Genomic DNA, 18,926 nt, shown 5'->3' with positions numbered 1-18,926 from the left:
GCAAGAATAAAAAGGGAAATACAAGATGTTAAAGTTGTATATCAACTTTATAAATTTACTTGAAAAAATTGATTTGTGTGGAAAACTTGTTACAAGGGAATATTCACTATATCTGCTATTCAGACATTAACATGGTTATATAAGAAACAGTATCGTATCGATCAAAGCTTTTAAAACTGTGAGTCTTGACTCCATATGGGCTCACGTAACTGAATGTAGAAGTTGTAAAAAATTTGGGAATAGTAAAAGGTATCCAATATTCTGCCAAGATTTAATTCTTTATGTAAAAATATACAATCACATCTATCTCATTAGCATGAAGATTTGCTTTTATCTTTAGTAAATGGTAAAATTATATTTATATCAAAAATTGTTTTAAAATAAATTTTTATGACTTATTAATAAATGTTTGATCTGTATATTATTTTGTATATCTATATATTTGGAGTTGTGTAAAAATGCAATGGGGTTGAAATTGGAAAAAACTTAAGAAACCTTGGTATAGATAGATCACACATTTATATTAAGTGTGATTGTGGTAGGCCATGGTTAAACATCAGAGGTACAAATGCAAGCAAGAGAGAATATTCTCTTAAGGACCTTGCATTTTAAGGGAAGAGAATTTACAAAAGAGTGAATGAGGAATCCTATCAAGGATAAAGAAAAGAAGTCTTGAGAATGGAATTGGAAGAGGAATGTGGCAGACAGTTACTAACCAGAAAAATAGGATTTCAGAGTGGACAACTTTCAGGGCACAAGGCAGATGATATGAAGGAGGATAAGAAATATGGAGAGTACATAAGGAAAGTATGGAAAGAAAATGCTGGATTTTGAGTAGGTAGATATGAGTTTGAACCCCAGCTCTGTCCTTTACGCACATGCCTTTAAATCTCATTTGTAAAATGAGAGGGCTGTGCTAGATTATGCTGAGGTCTCTCCCAGCTCTAAATTATGATCCTACAAGTGAAATTAAAATGAAAACAAGAACAACAAACCCCCAAAGTACAAAACAGAGTAGGCAACAAAATTCTCTGAACACCTCTTTTCCCCCTCCAAAAGAGGACAAGTAGAAATTCAATATATGTTTTTAAAAAAAGAGAGAAGTTAAACTGAACTGTTATAATGGATGGCCCCTTTATAATGGATCAATAGTTTCTCTCTAATGAAAAATAACTGCAATTAATATTACAATTGAGGAAGTCGGTTTTAGACAAATATCTTATAGAAAAGGTACTCTGGATAAATGAAGTTAGTCAAAAATGTGCAGAGGTCCTATTGTCTGTGAGAGGTGTGTTCTATAATACTCAGCTTCTCAAACTGTGGGTGTCAACCTCACATGGAGTCTTGTAACTGAATATGGAGGTCATGAAATTATGATTTAATAAAAATTTGAATTGTATAGCTATTTTACATACCTATATACCCAAGGTCACATAAAAATTTCTCAGGTGTAAAGGGTTCATGAGTGGAAAATTTTTAAATAACAAAGAAGTATTAAAATTAGCTAAATTCTGTGCTGTAGAACATACATAAAAGCTGTGGTGCAAAAATAAAGCTATTCAGTGTGAAAAAAAAATTATGAAAACCTGTGAGAAGAGGCACCTTCTTTGTGAACTATTTTACAGAATCTCATGGTCCCCTAGACATTTCTGGAAGCAAACTGATAATCATAAAATGCAAAAATTGAGTCTTTCTTGAAAACAGCTCTTGAGACTAGTGATAGGGTAGGAAAAGCAATATGGAAAGATTTGACAACTAAAGTTAGGAAATGCATTTTTGTTACAGCTTATTATGCAAAGTCCTTTCCATTCCCAGAGAAATTGTACAAAGAGTATTAGAAATGGAAAAATGAGACTGGGGTGCAATCTTTGTCTCTGGAAACTTTGGGAAAATTATATCTTTTCAGGACATCTTGAATTGGATATAGACATCATAAGCTCAACATGTTCAAAACTAAACTCATATTTCCTTGCAAATTCTTCCCTCTCCTAAACTTCTTTATTATGAAGAAGTATCCCCATCTCCCAGTCACTAAACTCTAAATCTATTAGAACTGCAACGGTTCCTAGTTGGTCCCCCTGCCCTAATCCCTGTCCAGTCCAATCCTTTCTCCAAGCAGCTGTCATTCTGGTCATTTCTACACCTTCCTCCTTTCTCAATTTAATAAAAAAGCTTGGGGGCTCCCTATTGCATAGAGGAGGAGGAAGAAACTTAAAATCTTGTTTGGCTTGGAAAGCCTTATATACCTTAGGTCCTTTCTCTCTCTCCAGAGTTCTTAAACCTTATCCCCCACCACAAACGCTGTACTCCAGTGACACTGGTCTCCTTTCTCTTCCTCACACAAAGCACATTTACCTCTAACTGGATTTTCATTGGCTGCCTTTCATGCTTGGATTTCTCTCGATCCTCATTTGCTTCAGCTTTCCTGGCTTCCTTCATGTCTCAGTTAGTCTGACCAAGCTTTCCCAGATTCCCTTTAATGTTAGGGGCTTCCTTTGGTTTTTGTTGTTGTTCAATTGTTTCCGACGTGTTCATTTTACAGATGAGGAAACTAAGTCAAACAGGGTTAAGTGACTTGTCCAGGGACTCATAGCAAGTAAGTGTCTGAGGCTGGATTTGAACCCAGATCTTGGTGACTCTAGGCCTGGCACTCTATGCACTGTGCAGAATTGCCTCTTCCTTTTGTTCATTATCTCTAATTTATCCATTCTCAAAACTTCTTTTCCTTATCCTTGATAGGATCCCTTATTCACTCCTTTGTACGTTCTCTTCTCTTAAAATGCAAGGTCCTTAAAAGAATGTTCTCTTTTGCTTGCATTTGTACCTCTGATGTTTAACCATTGCCTACCACAATCCATTTAATCCAGTTGTTTGTAAGTTTTCTCCCCTATTAGATTGTAAGCAGTTTTGACAGCAGGGAATGTCTTTTTGCCTTTCTTTTTGTCTCTAGGGCTTACGAGGTGCCTTGCATAGAGTGGGCACTAAAACATTCTAGAAGACTGATTGACAGACTTCCCCTTGACCTTAATTTGAAAACTACAAAATAGAACAGAAGACTAAACAGACAGATATAAAAGGTCCTTTCAAGCTTTAAGATTCCATGTATTCCTATATCATTCAACAATGAAAACAGACTATAGAGTTCCAGCTCATATAAATATGCAGGTATTCATATTAACAATGATATATTGCACAGAAATATCTTTCTACACTTACAAATTTATCCTTGCTTTCCTAATACATTGAGATAACATAGAAAGAAGAGGTTTTTAAAATCTTAAAGTGCTTTTTAAATGCTAGCTATTATTATCATTACTATTAATTTACCTTTCCATTGGCCATAGCTAAAAACAACGAATCTGCTCTACATCACATTTGACATGGTAGCTTGTCTGAGTGTCAGAGCCGGAAGAAAAGAAGAAACAGGTACTTCTGAGAGAATTTGAGGCTAACTCAAGAATCAGTTTTGGGGAAAGGGAGGATCCTTATAAGGCATGAATTCTTGGCAGGGAAGTATGAATTAAAATAATTGTCATGAAAACATGTTCTGCTTGATACCCATGAAGCTCCTTTGCCATTTTTCATGTGCCAATGAGGTAAACAGACCAGAATATTGGATATTCTTGCCTACCTCTTAACTAGGTACATCAGTATAGCTAGAATTGCTAGAGGAAAGGAAAAGCTGCCAATATCAAACATTTCTACATTGATCTGTAGTAGCATTTTTCAGGTGATTTCTAAGCTGCCTATATTTAAGGCTTTTGACAAAAAAATACTGCAGAATTTGGTTAGAGTTAATGCAAAGTTGTTTTTTTTTCCCCCCTTAAATTCAATTCAATTTGTTTTTTAAATGCTTGGTAAAAACCAGACCTGATATTGCTGCTGCCGCCGCCATCACCACCATACCACCACTACTACCACCACTATTATCATCACCACCACCACTACTACTACTATCACTACTACTACTACTACTATAGCTATTACCACCATCACTACGAGTACTACTATTACTATTAGTATTACTATTACCACTATTACTACTACTACTATCACCACCACTACCACTACAACTATTACTACTAGTATTACTATTACTACTACCACTATTACTGCTACTTCTACTATCACTATCGCTATCACCACCACCACCACTACCACCACCACCACTACTACCACTACTATTATTACTACTAGTATTACTATTACTACTACCACTATTACCACTACTACTATTACCACCATTACCACGACCACTACCACTACTATTATTACTATTACTGCTACCACTATTACCACTACTACTATCACCACCACCACCACTACCATTACTACTATTATTACTATTACTACTACCACTATTACCACTACTACTATTACCACCACCACCACCACACTACTATTACTACTAGTATTACTATTACTATTACCACTATTACCACTACTACAATTACTATTACTATTACCACTATTACTACTATTATCAATACTATCACCACCATCACCACTACCACTACAACTATTACTACTAGTATTACTATTACTACTACCACTATTACTGCTACTTCTACTATCACTATCGCTATCACCACCACCACCACTACCACCACCACCACTACTACCACTACTATTATTACTACTAGTATTACTATTACTACTACCACTATTACCACTACTACTATTACCACCATTACCACGACCACTACCACTACTATTATTACTATTACTGCTACCACTATTACCACTACTACTATCACCACCACCACCACTACCATTACTACTATTATTACTATTACTACTACCACTATTACCACTACTACTATTACCACCACCACCACCACACTACTATTACTACTAGTATTACTATTACTATTACCACTATTACCACTACTACAATTACTATTACTATTACCACTATTACTACTATTATCAATACTATCACCACCATCACCACTACCACTACAACTATTACTACTAGTATTACTATTACTACTACCACTATTACTGCTACTTCTACTATCACTATCGCTATCACCACCACCACCACTACCACCACCACCACTACTACCACTACTATTATTACTACTAGTATTACTATTACTACTACCACTATTACCACTACTACTATTACCACCATTACCACGACCACTACCACAACTATTATTACTATTACTGCTACCACTATTACCACTACTACTATCACCACCACCACCACTACCATTACTACTATTATTACTATTACTACTACCACTATTACCACTACTACTATTACCACCACCACCACCACACTACTATTACTACTAGTATTACTATTACTATTACCACTATTACCACTACTACAATTACTATTACCACTATTACTACTATTATCAATACTATCACCACCATCACCACTACCATTACTACTATTACTACTAGTATTACTATTACTACTACCACTATTACTACTACTACTACTACTACTACTACTACTACTATTTCTACTACTGCTACTATTACCAATACTATCACCACCACCACTACCACCATTATCACTACTACTACTATTACTATTATCACTACTATTACTATTACCAATACTATCACCACCACCACCACCACCACCACCACTACTACTACTATATTACTAGTGGTAGCTAGCTATCATTTATGTTTTAAGGTTTACAAAGCAATTTACAATTTATCTCATCTTGTTCTCAAAATAGTTTTGTGAGATACACACAATTATCCCCATTTTGTAGGAAACTAAGGCTAAGATCAAGTGACACAGTCTCAGGGTCCCAAGTGTCTGAGGCTGATTTAGAACTCTTGCTGTTCCAGGTAGCTACCTGATACAGTTGATAGAGCACTAGGTCTGGAGTCAAGTACTTAGCACAGTATTTTTTACAAAGTAGGCACTTAATAAAAGCTTATTTCCTCCCTTCTTGACCTTTTAAGCCTAGCACTGGCATCGGGAATACAAAGATAAAATCCTAAAACAACTCTCTAATCTGAAATGTCCTATTTTGTTTAGGGCTAAGAAAATACAAGGGAAATGCAAAGTCATTTCTAGGAAAGATGGCAGAAGGGACCAGAAAAGAAGGCACCAGGGTAAGCCTTGCAGGGAGCTGGGGACTTGCAAGAGGCTGAGGCACAGAAATAATGAACTGCAGGCATGGGGAATATCCTGACCAACTGGGAGACAATGTTGGTTAAGGGGACTATTAGCATGTAGATTCGGAGGAATGGATAGAGTAAAGGGCAAAAGGAAGAGGGCAAACCCAGTGCCTGTCACAAAGCAGGCTTTACTACATTTTTGTTGATAGTCATGTCTGGGGAACTCTGTGAACAGTTTTCAATACCAGACAGAGGAAATTGTATTTTACAACTAAGAACTGCTCAGCTTTGTTAGGTGGGGGGGGCAACATGGTCATATTTGTGTTTTAGGGACATCAGTTTGGCAGCTGTGGGCAACGGAGAAGAGTGGCTAGCACTTGGAAGTTCAATTAAGTTGTAAGTTCTGTAAGACCTATGATGAAAAATACTATTCATCTCCAGAGAAAGAACTGATAGAATTTGAATGCAAATTGAAGCATAATTTTTTATTTTTCTTGGTTTTATTTTTGGGGGGGAGGAGGGAAGATATGTGTTTTCTTTTGTAACATGGCTAATATAGAAATACACTTTGCATGATTTCACATGTATAATCTATATCAAATTGCTTACCTTTTGGGGAGGGAAGGGAAGGAAGGAGAGAATTTGAATTCAAAATTTTTAAAAATGTAAAAATTGTTTTTACATGTAACTGAGAAAAAAATTAAAAGCTATTTTTTTTAAAGCGTGTTTGTTACAAGAGTGCAAGGAAAAGGTGATAAGGTCCCAAACAAAGGTTGTGGACATGTAAGTGGAAAGAAAGAGAAGAATATGAGAAATATTGAGGAGATAGAATCAAAAAGATTGGTCACAGAGTGAGGGATAAGGAAGATGCATAAAACATTAGATGCTTCAAGGCTGTAAACGTAGATGATTGAAGAGCTGTGGTAGCTTTAGCAGATACAGGAAAATGGGAAAGTAGGGTAAATTTACTGGGGAAAATAATGAGTTCTGCTTTGTACATATTGAATCTGAGATTTTAGGATGATGTCAGACTGGAGAGCAAGATAGAGGCAAGGGCTAGACATGTAAACATGGTAGTCATCTGATTCCTCCCATCATTTAGTCCCTATTTTCCCAATTTATATTATTTTGTACATATGATATGTATACATTATGTCTTCTATTAAAACACAGACTTCTTAAGAGCAGGGACTATTTTTTCTCTATCTTTATATCTCCAGTGCTTACCTAAGCACAATACCTACCATATATTAAGCATTTAATAAATGCTTATTGATCAATTTAATTGGACTGGTTAATTGTAGGATCAAGATTTTGAACAGTTTAAGGTGAAACCAGAATAGGGATAATGAGGGAAAACAGAAATGGGATAAAGTACATGGAGTTTATGAAGATGATGAAGAATATGTTTAAGATGAGTGAAAGAAGACAGACATCACAGGGTTAGAGGCGTGGCACCCTCACAATCTGGAAAATCCATATAAATTTCTTGGCCCTCCTTTGTATCAGTTTGAATTATTATGGTACTAAAAGATAAACTACGTTCTTATTATACAATAGTTTACATATATTTTATGCATTTCTTAGTTTCAAAACTTTCTTTCTATGTTGTTTGCTGGACTTCGGTATGGTCTACAGCTGCCACAAAACACCCCCCAAATTCTCATATTCTCACTTAATTTCTCATGCCAACCTATGATATATAGAAACCACAATGGGGAAAGTCACGATGTGGAAGGGATAGGTGTGTGTGGATATGTATATTTCAGAGATGATCATTGTTTGCTATCACAATCACCAAACCAGGAGGGCCATGATTTATGTATTTCTCTGGGTCTCAGTTTTGTTATACATGAAATAAGAGGACTGGATTACATGATTTCTGAGTTCCCTTCCAGCTCTAATTGCTAATCCTATGGTCCAGTTAAGTCAGGGAGAATGGGCAAGTCACGGAGGATGATGAAGTAAAGGGCAAGGGGCTCCAAAGGAACACCAACAATGACAATGAAGTCCCCAGATAAAAGGAAAGGGGTTTAGGTTCATAATAAAGCTGTGTAAACTGCCGAACTCCTTTATGAATGAAGGGAGAATGAGCTGGAGTCTTGGTATTACTTAGCATCTAGAAAAGGTTGGATAGATTGATTCTCAAAGAAGTGGCTGATTGAGAGCAAGCCAAGTAGAATCTGGAAGTGGCAGGCAAGGATACCTGGTCCAGCTGTATCAGGGGACACAAGAAAGGGAGCATACAGAATTGGAGAAAGTTTCCAGGGATGTTGCAGCTACTGTGAGAACATAGAGTGTAAGAGGAGATGGTCTAATTCGAAGGGCTGTTTGTTAATAAGAGAACAAGGGTTCCAGAAAGCAGAGTAGTGAGTTATAGGCAATGAGATTTTTAAGACAGCTTTAAAAATCAAGGGGAGAATGAATGACAATATGATATCTATATTACATTACAGGGTCTTCTACATAAACTTGGTTATTTTAACACACTTTCATGTGTGGTTATTATTTTTGTACATATAGCTTATGTATTGCCACCACGCTCTGTGTTCAAATTAGAAAATATTTAAACAAACTGTTGATGTGAATGGCTCTCTCTTGCCCACAAGGGCACTGAAGCTACTACTTTATGAATCTATTCATTATATAAAGAAATATCTTGAAAGTTAAAATCTCAAGAAATAAATGTAACAGAAAAAAATTATAAATACTTATTAGTCTGATGCACTCTAGATAAGCAACTTTCCAATCAAGGTACCTGGCATTGAAATGTTTTCATAAAGCACTCTTCTCAGCAAAATGTATCTGCTACATGTTAGAGCATTACACAAAACTGGATAGGTTTTAACTGAACTTTAAATAACTTTAATTATATTAACCTTGCCTTTAATTCCACAAAATCTTTTTCCCAGAGGGATTTTTCTTGAAAGTGGTAATCTGGGAGTGATTAGCTTGCTACAAAACTTCACATGCAACCTTCTGTTTCTAGATACATGGATTGCCCCATGAGAAAACATAAACCTCTTCAAATTTTAATAAAATGAAGGTTTTTAATAGCTGGCCTTTATTTGCCAAAGAAGAAAAATGTAGCATTAAATGGGATTCTGGTAAAGTTTTGCTTAAATGAATGTGTATCATGCTAAATCTTGCATTGTGGCAAAAAGCTTCAAACTTCCCATAAAATATTATTAGAAACGAATTAGGAAGTAATTTTCCATTATAAGTTAAGTCTACATCATTTAAAATGTTTTTTTTTTTTTTTGTATTTTAAAAACTGACTTGCTCTGGAATAAGAAGACTTGGTTTTTGACTCCACTTCATAGTTACTATCCATGTGACTTGGGTAAATCAGTCTGGGTCTCAATTTCCTTATCTGTAAAATTAAAGGTTTAGACTAAATATCTTCAGAAGCCTCTTTTACTTTAGCTCTATAACCTCATGCTATTCTTGTAAATAGTCATTCAACAGCTATTTTAAAAAATGTATCCTATATACAAGGTACTATGAGTAGCCAGTCTATGGTGGGAAGGCACATCTGCTTAAGAGGCTCTCACAGGAATATGAGTAAGCAATCTATCATGATTGATTATTAGTTCCTTATCATCATGGCGAGGATTAATGAGGAAATAAGTAGTCAAAGCCAGAAAAAATGAGCACTATAAAAAGAGATGAAACTTGGGTGACTTCACAGAAGCCAGAGACTGTATCACTGTGTCTATTTAACACCTTTGGGCCTTTTTATAATAGTTCTATAAGACCCAATTGTACTCTGGATTAATAAAAAGGAGTGACCTCCAAGTTCCCCTCATATTGTTATGGCTTTTATTTTGCTTAACTTGATCCCACTGTATCCTATTTTAAAGCAATAACTATTCAGTTAAAATTCTATTCATATACATATCACTTCCTCCACCAAAGGCATGCTACCAATACAGTGATTTATTATTATTGCATGTTGCTCCTTTCTTGGAGGCAGCTGGTAGCATTGTGAAGACAGAGCTAGGCCTGCAATCAGGAAAACCTAAGTTCAAATCCAAGCTTAGACACTTCCTAGCTCAGTGACCTCCAGTCAAGTCACTTAAGCTCTATCTCAGTTTCCTCAATTGTAAGGTGGGGATCATAACAATATTTCCCTGGAAAAATTGTTGTGAGGATGAAGTGATATAATATTTGTAAAAAAAAGAAAAAGTGTTTAGCACTGTCTGGAACACAGTTGGTACTGTATAAATATTTAAACCCTTCCTCTCTTTGCTCTCTTTCCCTTCCAAATCAAATCATGTGTGACCATTGTATGATATTTATTAACTATGAGTCTTCTATTATGTGTAAAAAAGGGCAAGGAAAAGTAGAAACATCACTTTGCTTTATTACTTCAAGAACTATTCCAATCTGCAGTCAACTTTTCACTCTCAGATATGTCTAAACTCAAGCGTCAAAGTTTATCTATCATGACAGATTGAAGTATGCTGCCAGTAAAACGGATCTATTACAACCACTATAGATTTTACACGTTTATAATTTAAGAATTTATTATGTCATTGATAATTCTAAAAACCTTTTAAGTAGAGTATTTTAATCCCTCAGTGTCCAGATGTAAACTCCAATTCAAGAATATACCTTCATGCCCATATTGTTTTTAGGGCTTGAATATTAAGTTTACTTTTTTTCTTTCTCGTATAGAGATATGACTATATCAATAGGTGACAAATGCCATTCTCAAAGCAGCTCCTTTCACTACATGAAATGATTACAAACTCTATGGTGCTTTTTGTATATAACAGCATATATAAGGTAATACAAGGTATTATACAAACTACTTTAGAAAAAGATACAGACAAAAGAAGAGAAGAAATATTTCTGAAAAAAGTTCTTTCTTAGTACGTTAGTGCTCTGGTTAAAGCATGACCTCTAGGATTAGAACAGTTAACATATGCGTACACATAAACATATACGTAGTTAGTGACTCAGTGACTTGTGAACTAGATTTAGAAGACTTGAGTTCAAATGCTGCCTCAGACATTAGCTAGGTGATCCTGACCAAGTCACTTAACTAATCTCAGACTCAGTTTCCTTACCTGTAAAATAGCAATATTAAGACCACCCACACCACAGAATTATTGTGAGGATTAAATAAAAACATATGCAAAATACTTTGCAAGCCTTAAAAGATAATATAAACATGAGTTATTATTATTGTCACAATTATTATATTATATAGAAAACTTGTATTTTCATAGGGTTCTAAGGTTTATAAGCATTTCTCTCCCTGAGAGAGCAAGCATTACCATTGCAATACAACATCATTGCAATTTTAAACGGAGCCTCTCTAAATGTGATACAGCCAGCTGCTCAGATGACCAAGAAATCCCCTGTGGCTTGCACTTGAAACTAAATAATATTTATAGTAAATAGCATAAATACTAAATAATATATAAATAGATAGTATATATACTGTGTTATATATATATATATGTATACATACTATATATTATAAATTATATAGCCATGTACTAAGAGGGTGATTAACTTGCTCAATACCAGTCATGTATCAGAGGCAAGACATGCCCGCAGGTTTTTGTGGCTTTGAGGACAGCTCTGTAATCACATCACACTGCCCCTCAAGGTGGTCTATTACTTTATTAATAAATTCATTATGTGAAGGAGAAACACCTTGCAATTTAAAATGTCAAGAAATAAGTATAATTAAAAATGAAGGGAAAATGTGAGTGTGTTTTGTGAGAATAAAATAATATGATAAAGAACTTTGCAAACCTTAAAATGCTTACTATTGTTGTTGCTCTTATTGCTGAAGGTTATTAATGGATGATAAAAAAATCATCAAGAAGAAATGTAAGTAGACTATAGCATAAAATCTTGACAGCAGAAGACATCACCAGATTCATATAGGAAGAGTAGAAGGAGGTAACCTGGTCATACAGGAGGAGGCAACTTAACAGACTGAAAGCTATGGACTGTGTACTCTGGGTCATTGAGTTACCAAAAAGCTTTGAGAAGGTCCTCCCATACCTAAGTGGAAGCTTTAAAGAAGCTCTGCTGAAGGACCACACAGGATTAAAGTGATGGATGGTGATTTACACAGTCCAGGAAAAACCTTAATCAATGAAATTAATTATCCTTTAAAAGATGGAAGTATAGAATATTGATTTCTTTTCTGGGCACTGAAATTTTAAAGTCTTAATTATGATTTTGTTGTTGTTTCTATTTCTCAGTCACGTCTAACCCTTTGTGATCCCTTTTGGGTTTTTTCTTGGCAAAATTATGAGAATACTTTGCTATTTCTGTCTGCAGCTCATTTTACAGATAGAAATTGAGGTAAACAAGGTAAACAAAGTAAATAAGGCTAAGTGACTTGTCCGGCTAGTAAGTGTCTGAGGATGGATTTGAACTCAGGAAGAGAAGTCTTTCTGACTCCAGGCCTGGAATTCTATGCATTACAGTGCCAACTAGCTTCCCCGCCCCCATTATGATTACTTACTCAATTTAGGAATTTCATCTTTTACCTCAAATGTGTGCCCAGTGTGAAGAAAAAAAATAAATTAGGTACTCTTAATTCAGATGTCTGGTTTAAATAAACAGGACATTAATAGTGAATTGCACTATTAGGAGTATAAGAGCCTCATACACATATTTGAAAATTTAAAAAATATTTTTAACAAGCAAATAGAAAATACTTTCACTCTTAGAAGCTAGAATATAAAGTACACACTTTCATTCTAAGGCAGAGGCAGAGGGCAGTTAGCAATGGAATGTCCTAAGCAAGAAATGCCTTAATTATTAGGTTACAAACCTGGCTTTAACATATCCATATGATTGCTAGGTAACAAGCACAGCAGTAGTACTGCGGGGGAATCGAAGCATTAACAAATGTATTAACTGTAACATTTTTTGAGAAAAAATTTTCTGCTTATTAATAATAAAAACCAACGCAAAGATAATCTTTGCGTAATTCCATCCTGTGCTTTTGTCACAAAAAAGGGAAATATTTGTTTCTCTATAAGCAATTTCTGATTTGTTTTAATGGTTTGCTCTTATTGGTTAAAGTTTTGACTAACTTATTCCAAAATATCTCTTATTAACATCTTATTAAATAGGAAAAATAGTTGGATATATATTTGAGATAAGTAAAAATTACTAAAATCATTCTGAATTCTAGACAAAACATCATTTTCTAATAAAATATGCATTTTCTGTATATAATACTTTAGCTGAATAAACTGTAGTTTAAAAATTGTTTTGATGTACTAAATAACATCCCCTTATAAAATTTATAACTTACATTTGCAATACAAGTCTTATTAAACATTTACATTTATATTATCTAGTTACTTTAAAAATCTTTCCTAGGACTCAAGATGGATTTGTATTGATCCATTAAGAACACTTTATTTAACCAATTATCTTTCTGGTCAAGAGCATAGATTTACAAAGTGGACAGTCAATGTTAGGGAACAAGATTGTGACCATGAATAAAAAGAAATTAATTGACCCGCATCTAGATTAAATTACACTGATCTCATTACCAGCAACTTCTATAGGTGGAACAAACTCACCAAAGACTTGAAAATTCAAATGCTCTATGTCAAAATTAATCAGGTGATATATGTGTTGGTGTGTATACATACATATATGCATTGATATGCATATATAATAAAATCATTTTGTTAGAAGAATGCTCCTTGTATAATTTTTTATGTAGAATCATTTTTATTAACTTTTAAATAAATTAATTAATGTTGAGAGTTAACAGGAATTAAACAAAAAAAAAAAACACAGACTAATAAAGAAACAAATATTTCCCTTTATTTAATTATCTTACAACTACTTACGTGACACTCAAAAAAGAATAATTTACAGGTGCATACAAAGAAATTATTTCATTAAATTGAGTAGTAAAATATATTCGTGTATCTTGGAGGGAAAAGTCATTTCAACCCCAAGTCAATTTTCCAGGGATTTTAACAGTATATTTTAAATGAATTAGCATCAGATAAAAATCTGAATTGTTATTATAATAAGAAGGTTTTTAAAAATCAACATGTTCATCTTACTCCTTTGCCAGCTGCACACTGGTAGGTTTTGCTCCAATAGGTATCCCGTATTTGTGTAAAGTATTCATCAAAATCTCCCTCATGTCACTGTTGTAGGAATCAAAGTCAAACACATTTTTTACCACGTTGGCAAGTCCTTCAGTGGGAAATTTCTGTATTAAGGAATAAAAAAAACCCCAAACATACTTCTTAGACATAATGTTAAACTGTAGCATGCAATAAAGCTCAAAAATAGTAGCAAACAATAGAATTATATTTAAAAATAAAGGACAGGAAGAAAACTCAAATTAATTCATCAAAAGTTTAGAAATATAAATAAAATCATATAATTCTGATAGACACTATTTTATCATATTTGATATTCACTTAGGTGACCCAGAATACTATTTTCTCAAAAAACAATTGTTACTAATTTTGGAATCAGTAGCTCAATCACACAAAATATATCCTATCTCTTATAAAAATATTTAATAATTTGAAAACCTGAAGGTTTCTAGCTTTAAAGTTTCAGGAAAGGTGGTATGGTGTAAAAAGTATGGCAGACAGAGTAGAATACTTAAGTAGAAGCATTCCACACCAAAAAACTTAACTCTGCATTAAACATAGGGTGATGCAAAAAGACCACATTAGACAGACCTAGTTCTTATGTGGCTCACGAAACATATTAAACAAAATTACATTAATATCACACATAACAGAACAAAGAGAATAAAAGAAAAAAAAAAGAACAACACAGAAGGGTGGAAAAAAATGAAAGGAAAGGAATGGGGCAAGCTAAGGCAGAAATATAGAAGAATTAGGAAAAAAAGGAAAGAAAAATCATGAAATTAAGAAGAGAGAGGATGATCCCTGGAAGTGATGGAAAATGACATGTTAGCTATTTATTTATTTATATGTAAGTAAGAACAAACATTTCTTTAGTTGACTTTAAAACACTAAATAGTTTTGAAATATTTTAATAAAAAATAAAGAATAATGAATTAAATAACTTGTTTCATTATATTTCCAAGGCAGGAAGATGAAAATCCAAAGGTCTTCATTTTTATATTTTAATTACAATAGTTAACAAATGGGAAATTGTTAGAAGAACAATGTTAATAAAATACTCTACTCTATAGTTTAAAATTACTACACAACTAAAGGATAAATTCACTTTGTGACATGCTGATTTGGAGGTGCAGATGGGATATCAAGCAGGTCAGTTAGGATGAAGGATTGGAGCTCAAGGGAGAGCTTGAAATTATGTACTTGAAGATATAGAAGGAATAGACAAGGTATGGAGAAAGAGAAGAGACCTGATGGGAGTTCTGAGGGCAGCTTCACCCATAGGGGCAGGGAGTGTAAAGGGTCACAGAAGGAGACTGAGGATGAGTAATTAGATCAGTAGGAGAGGAAAAAACTTCATTCCATGGAAGCCAAATGAGGAAAGGCTATCAAAAAACAGGGTAGTCCACAATGCTAAATGCTACAAAAAGTTAGAATGCATGACTTAAAAAAATACTACTGGACTTTGCAATGAAGAAATAAGTCACTGATGATCTTGGAAAGTCAGAAGCCAGCATTGCAAGAAATTTAATGCAGCCTCACCCTAGGAGGGAAACAGGGAAAGATTGCTGAGGAGGATGAGAGTTGTAAGCTGTGATAAGCACAGAGAACTCTACAAAGTTTGGCAATGAAAAGCAGCAGAGATGGAGGATCACTGAATTGGTTATATTTCTCTTTGTTGAACCTTACATATTCTCATGACATAGAGTGTCCATCACCCAATTGTCTGCACAAGTTCTAAAATTATTCTGCAAACTTTTCAGTCTCCCCCTTTCATATCACTGCCAGGCCCCATGGAGTCATATCACTTCTCTGCTCAAAAAACTGACATGGTTCATGACTGACTTGTAAGGGAAGTTCAAAATCCTCTGCCTGGCATTGGAAGCCCCTCTAATCTTTCCTTGCCTCAGCTCCTCACCCTCTTTCCCCAACAGACTTTAGACTCATTTGTTTTGATACCTTTATTCATGTAGTTACTTAGGCCTGTAATATCCTTCTTTTTTCCTTTAGAATTCTTATCATTTAAAATCCAACCCAGATGTCACTTCTCTAGGAAATCCCTAGCTAATCTCTCAGCTCAGTAAGTCATTCCCTTTGTTCTCCAAAAGTTACTTGTTTAGCAACTGTCTAATGCATTGATCAAGGTATTTTAGCATTATTTTTGTGTCCCTCATCATCATCAGACTGCAAACTCTATACAATGAGGGACTATGATCAATATCAATTTGTACACCCCTTAGCCCTCATTAGAATTGTAGCCCTACCTGAGTTGTACATGAAAAAACTGCTTAGCAAATTCTTGATTGTTAAATATTTATAGTTCCTAAATCAGAGAAGTATTTAGTTATTCCTTCCTTCTTTTTCCTATCTCAAATCTATTTTCTAACTACTATAAAACCCAGAATCCAAAAGGAAAGGCTTAAAAAAATTAATGTCCTTTGATAAGAGGTCTTGTCAACAGTTTTCTGAAATTAAAATAAAAGGTATACATTTGTGCTTATGGTCTTTTATTGCAGGCCACACACATACTCTGTCTTTATATACATCCTCAAACAAGAACATGAAAGTATCAGAAGGATTTTTGCAATATTTGAAAAGATTTATGTTGTACCTGTAAGTGTTTGACTATGTTGACAACTTCTCTGGTGGAATATGGATAGTTAATAATTCCCTGATCTGCTAGGTGCCTCAGTTCTCCAAATGCAGCAACAAGCTTCTGAAGGATGGGCTCTGGGACATTTGGCCCATATTGTCTGAGCATTTCAAGTTCAGATTGTGGTTTAGGATTATCAACTGCATGGCAGCTAAAAATGTCACCTGGGGAGGAAGACAAACATATGACATGTAACTAGTTCATTTTGTCGATAAGAAAAATAGGAAATGTCCCAATAAATGGCCTAAAGTAAAAGAAAAATAAATATAATTGTTTCCTTTTGTCTTTTTCATTTATGTAAAATAGAAAAGATCTATTGATCAACCTATTAACCTACCTATTTTTTTTACTTTGTCAAAGATCATAATGATTTCAGTTCTAGTATCTGTATGATGGCCAGAGTTCCTTTTGATAAGGTTTTAGAAGATCAACAGAACAAACTTTAAAGAGGCTCCATGAAGTCTTATCTAATTACTTAGGGTCACAATACTATTTTTCTCTATTTGGATTTACTCTAGCACATATTTTTAGTACTTATTAGTTAAAGAGTTCTGAGTCTCAACCAGGAATTAGAATCCTGTTATGGAGTAGATTCAGGAGTCCTAGTTACTTTCAGAGCAAGTTAGAGAAAACTACTGGCTTTGCCACATTTCCTCATGAAATGTAGGAATTAATATTACATATCACCTTATAAGTGATAGTGACACTCAAGTTTAGCTGAGAAGATCAGGCAATCATTTATCTCATTGCATATTGGACTATTGTCCATGTTGGACTATTATCAGCTATATTACTTAATTCCTAATCCCCAAGAAGGTAAAGCAAGTTACCTAATGTGCCAAAAAAATCGTTGCCTAAGAAAGGAAATCCAGGTCTGTTGGCCAGGACAATCATTCTAAAATTGGGATGAATCACTATAACATTTTCTCTTCTGTTCACATTAGCAGTACCTGGGAAAGAAAAAAAGCATTTTCAAATCTCTCTAAATGAATTATTTATTGATAGCTAATAATCTTTCTTAGAACAAAGAAAGTGCATCCTTTTAAACAATTACATAAATTAACTGGCATATTGTTTAACTGTCAAACACTAGATGTGCTACTTATAAAATGGTTTCAGAAAATAACAGACCACAAAGCCTATATCTGAGCAATAATTTGCAACTACATAAAGTGAATGATTTTGTATTATATACACTTACACTAATACTGTAATTTGTTTTTCATTTAAAGGCAATGAAAATTATTTTGAGGAAGGCATTTAATACACAACACTGTGCAAAATTTGATTTACAAAATCGATTCCTGACATAAAGTAAAATATTTCTTAAAAAAAATACATTATATGATTTGACTTAAATCCTACATCAGTGAACTTTAATTTCAACTATTATGTCCATTACATAAAATCAATGGAATACTATTTATTGTTACGTGAATTTGGACATATCATAGATTAAGTTATCCATTCTGGAACATGAATAGATATACAACTAGAAACAAAATTAGATACAGTAAAAACAATTTTATAGACGGTGATCAATCTAGGAGGTAAATATTAGTCTTTTCTTTAAACCCTGCAGTAAATAAAGAGTACAAAAGTAGCTGTACTTCCTAAAATAAGTGATCAGTTGGGATTATGAGATTAGTATATAACTCATAAAATGACAAGAAATCACACTTCATTTTTGAAGTGATATAGCAGAGGGTTCAGACAAGTTCCAAACTTTTTCTGGTGGTGAATAGGGACTGATGGTCACTGAAACTTGAGGAACATGCCTCAACAACCCCAGGGATGGAGAGCCTTTTTTTCTGCCAAGGGCCTTTTTAATATTTATAACATTTACCAGCCATACAAAATGATCAACTTATAGAACTCAAGTAGTGGGAGGTTGTTCTATATAGTTTTCAATTCATCAAGCCTTGTGGTCAATTAGGCAGGTGATTTCATGGGCCTTCTAGGCCACAAGGTTCCCCACTATTACTTTAGAGCAGGCATTTTGCCTCAGTGTTCTCAATTATTCTAGTGAAATGGGGCACAAAGAATCTCTATCTGTGTTGATA

The 18,926-nt window shown here is 34.2% G+C and overlaps 1 protein-coding gene across 1 annotated transcript in view; it reads right to left on the bottom strand.

Annotated features, from left to right (window-relative positions):
- Positions 1–18,926, bottom strand: part of VWA8 (von Willebrand factor A domain containing 8) — a 413,374-nt gene that overhangs the window by 161,516 nt on the left and 232,932 nt on the right. Inside the window, exons 24-26 of the mRNA XM_074299190.1 lie at positions 17,694–17,813; positions 16,822–17,027; positions 14,166–14,317 (exon numbers count right to left, since the gene is read on the bottom strand). Coding sequence (XP_074155291.1) covers positions 14,166–14,317; positions 16,822–17,027; positions 17,694–17,813 — 478 coding nt within the window. The remainder of the gene's footprint in view (positions 1–14,165; positions 14,318–16,821; positions 17,028–17,693; positions 17,814–18,926) is intronic.

Source organism: Sminthopsis crassicaudata, chromosome 3 (genome assembly GCF_048593235.1).
Source record: "Sminthopsis crassicaudata isolate SCR6 chromosome 3, ASM4859323v1, whole genome shotgun sequence".
Classification (NCBI taxonomy): domain Eukaryota; kingdom Metazoa; phylum Chordata; class Mammalia; order Dasyuromorphia; family Dasyuridae; genus Sminthopsis; species Sminthopsis crassicaudata.
Note: the sequence above shows the minus strand (reverse complement) of the source record. Positions and strands in the feature narration are given on the sequence as shown.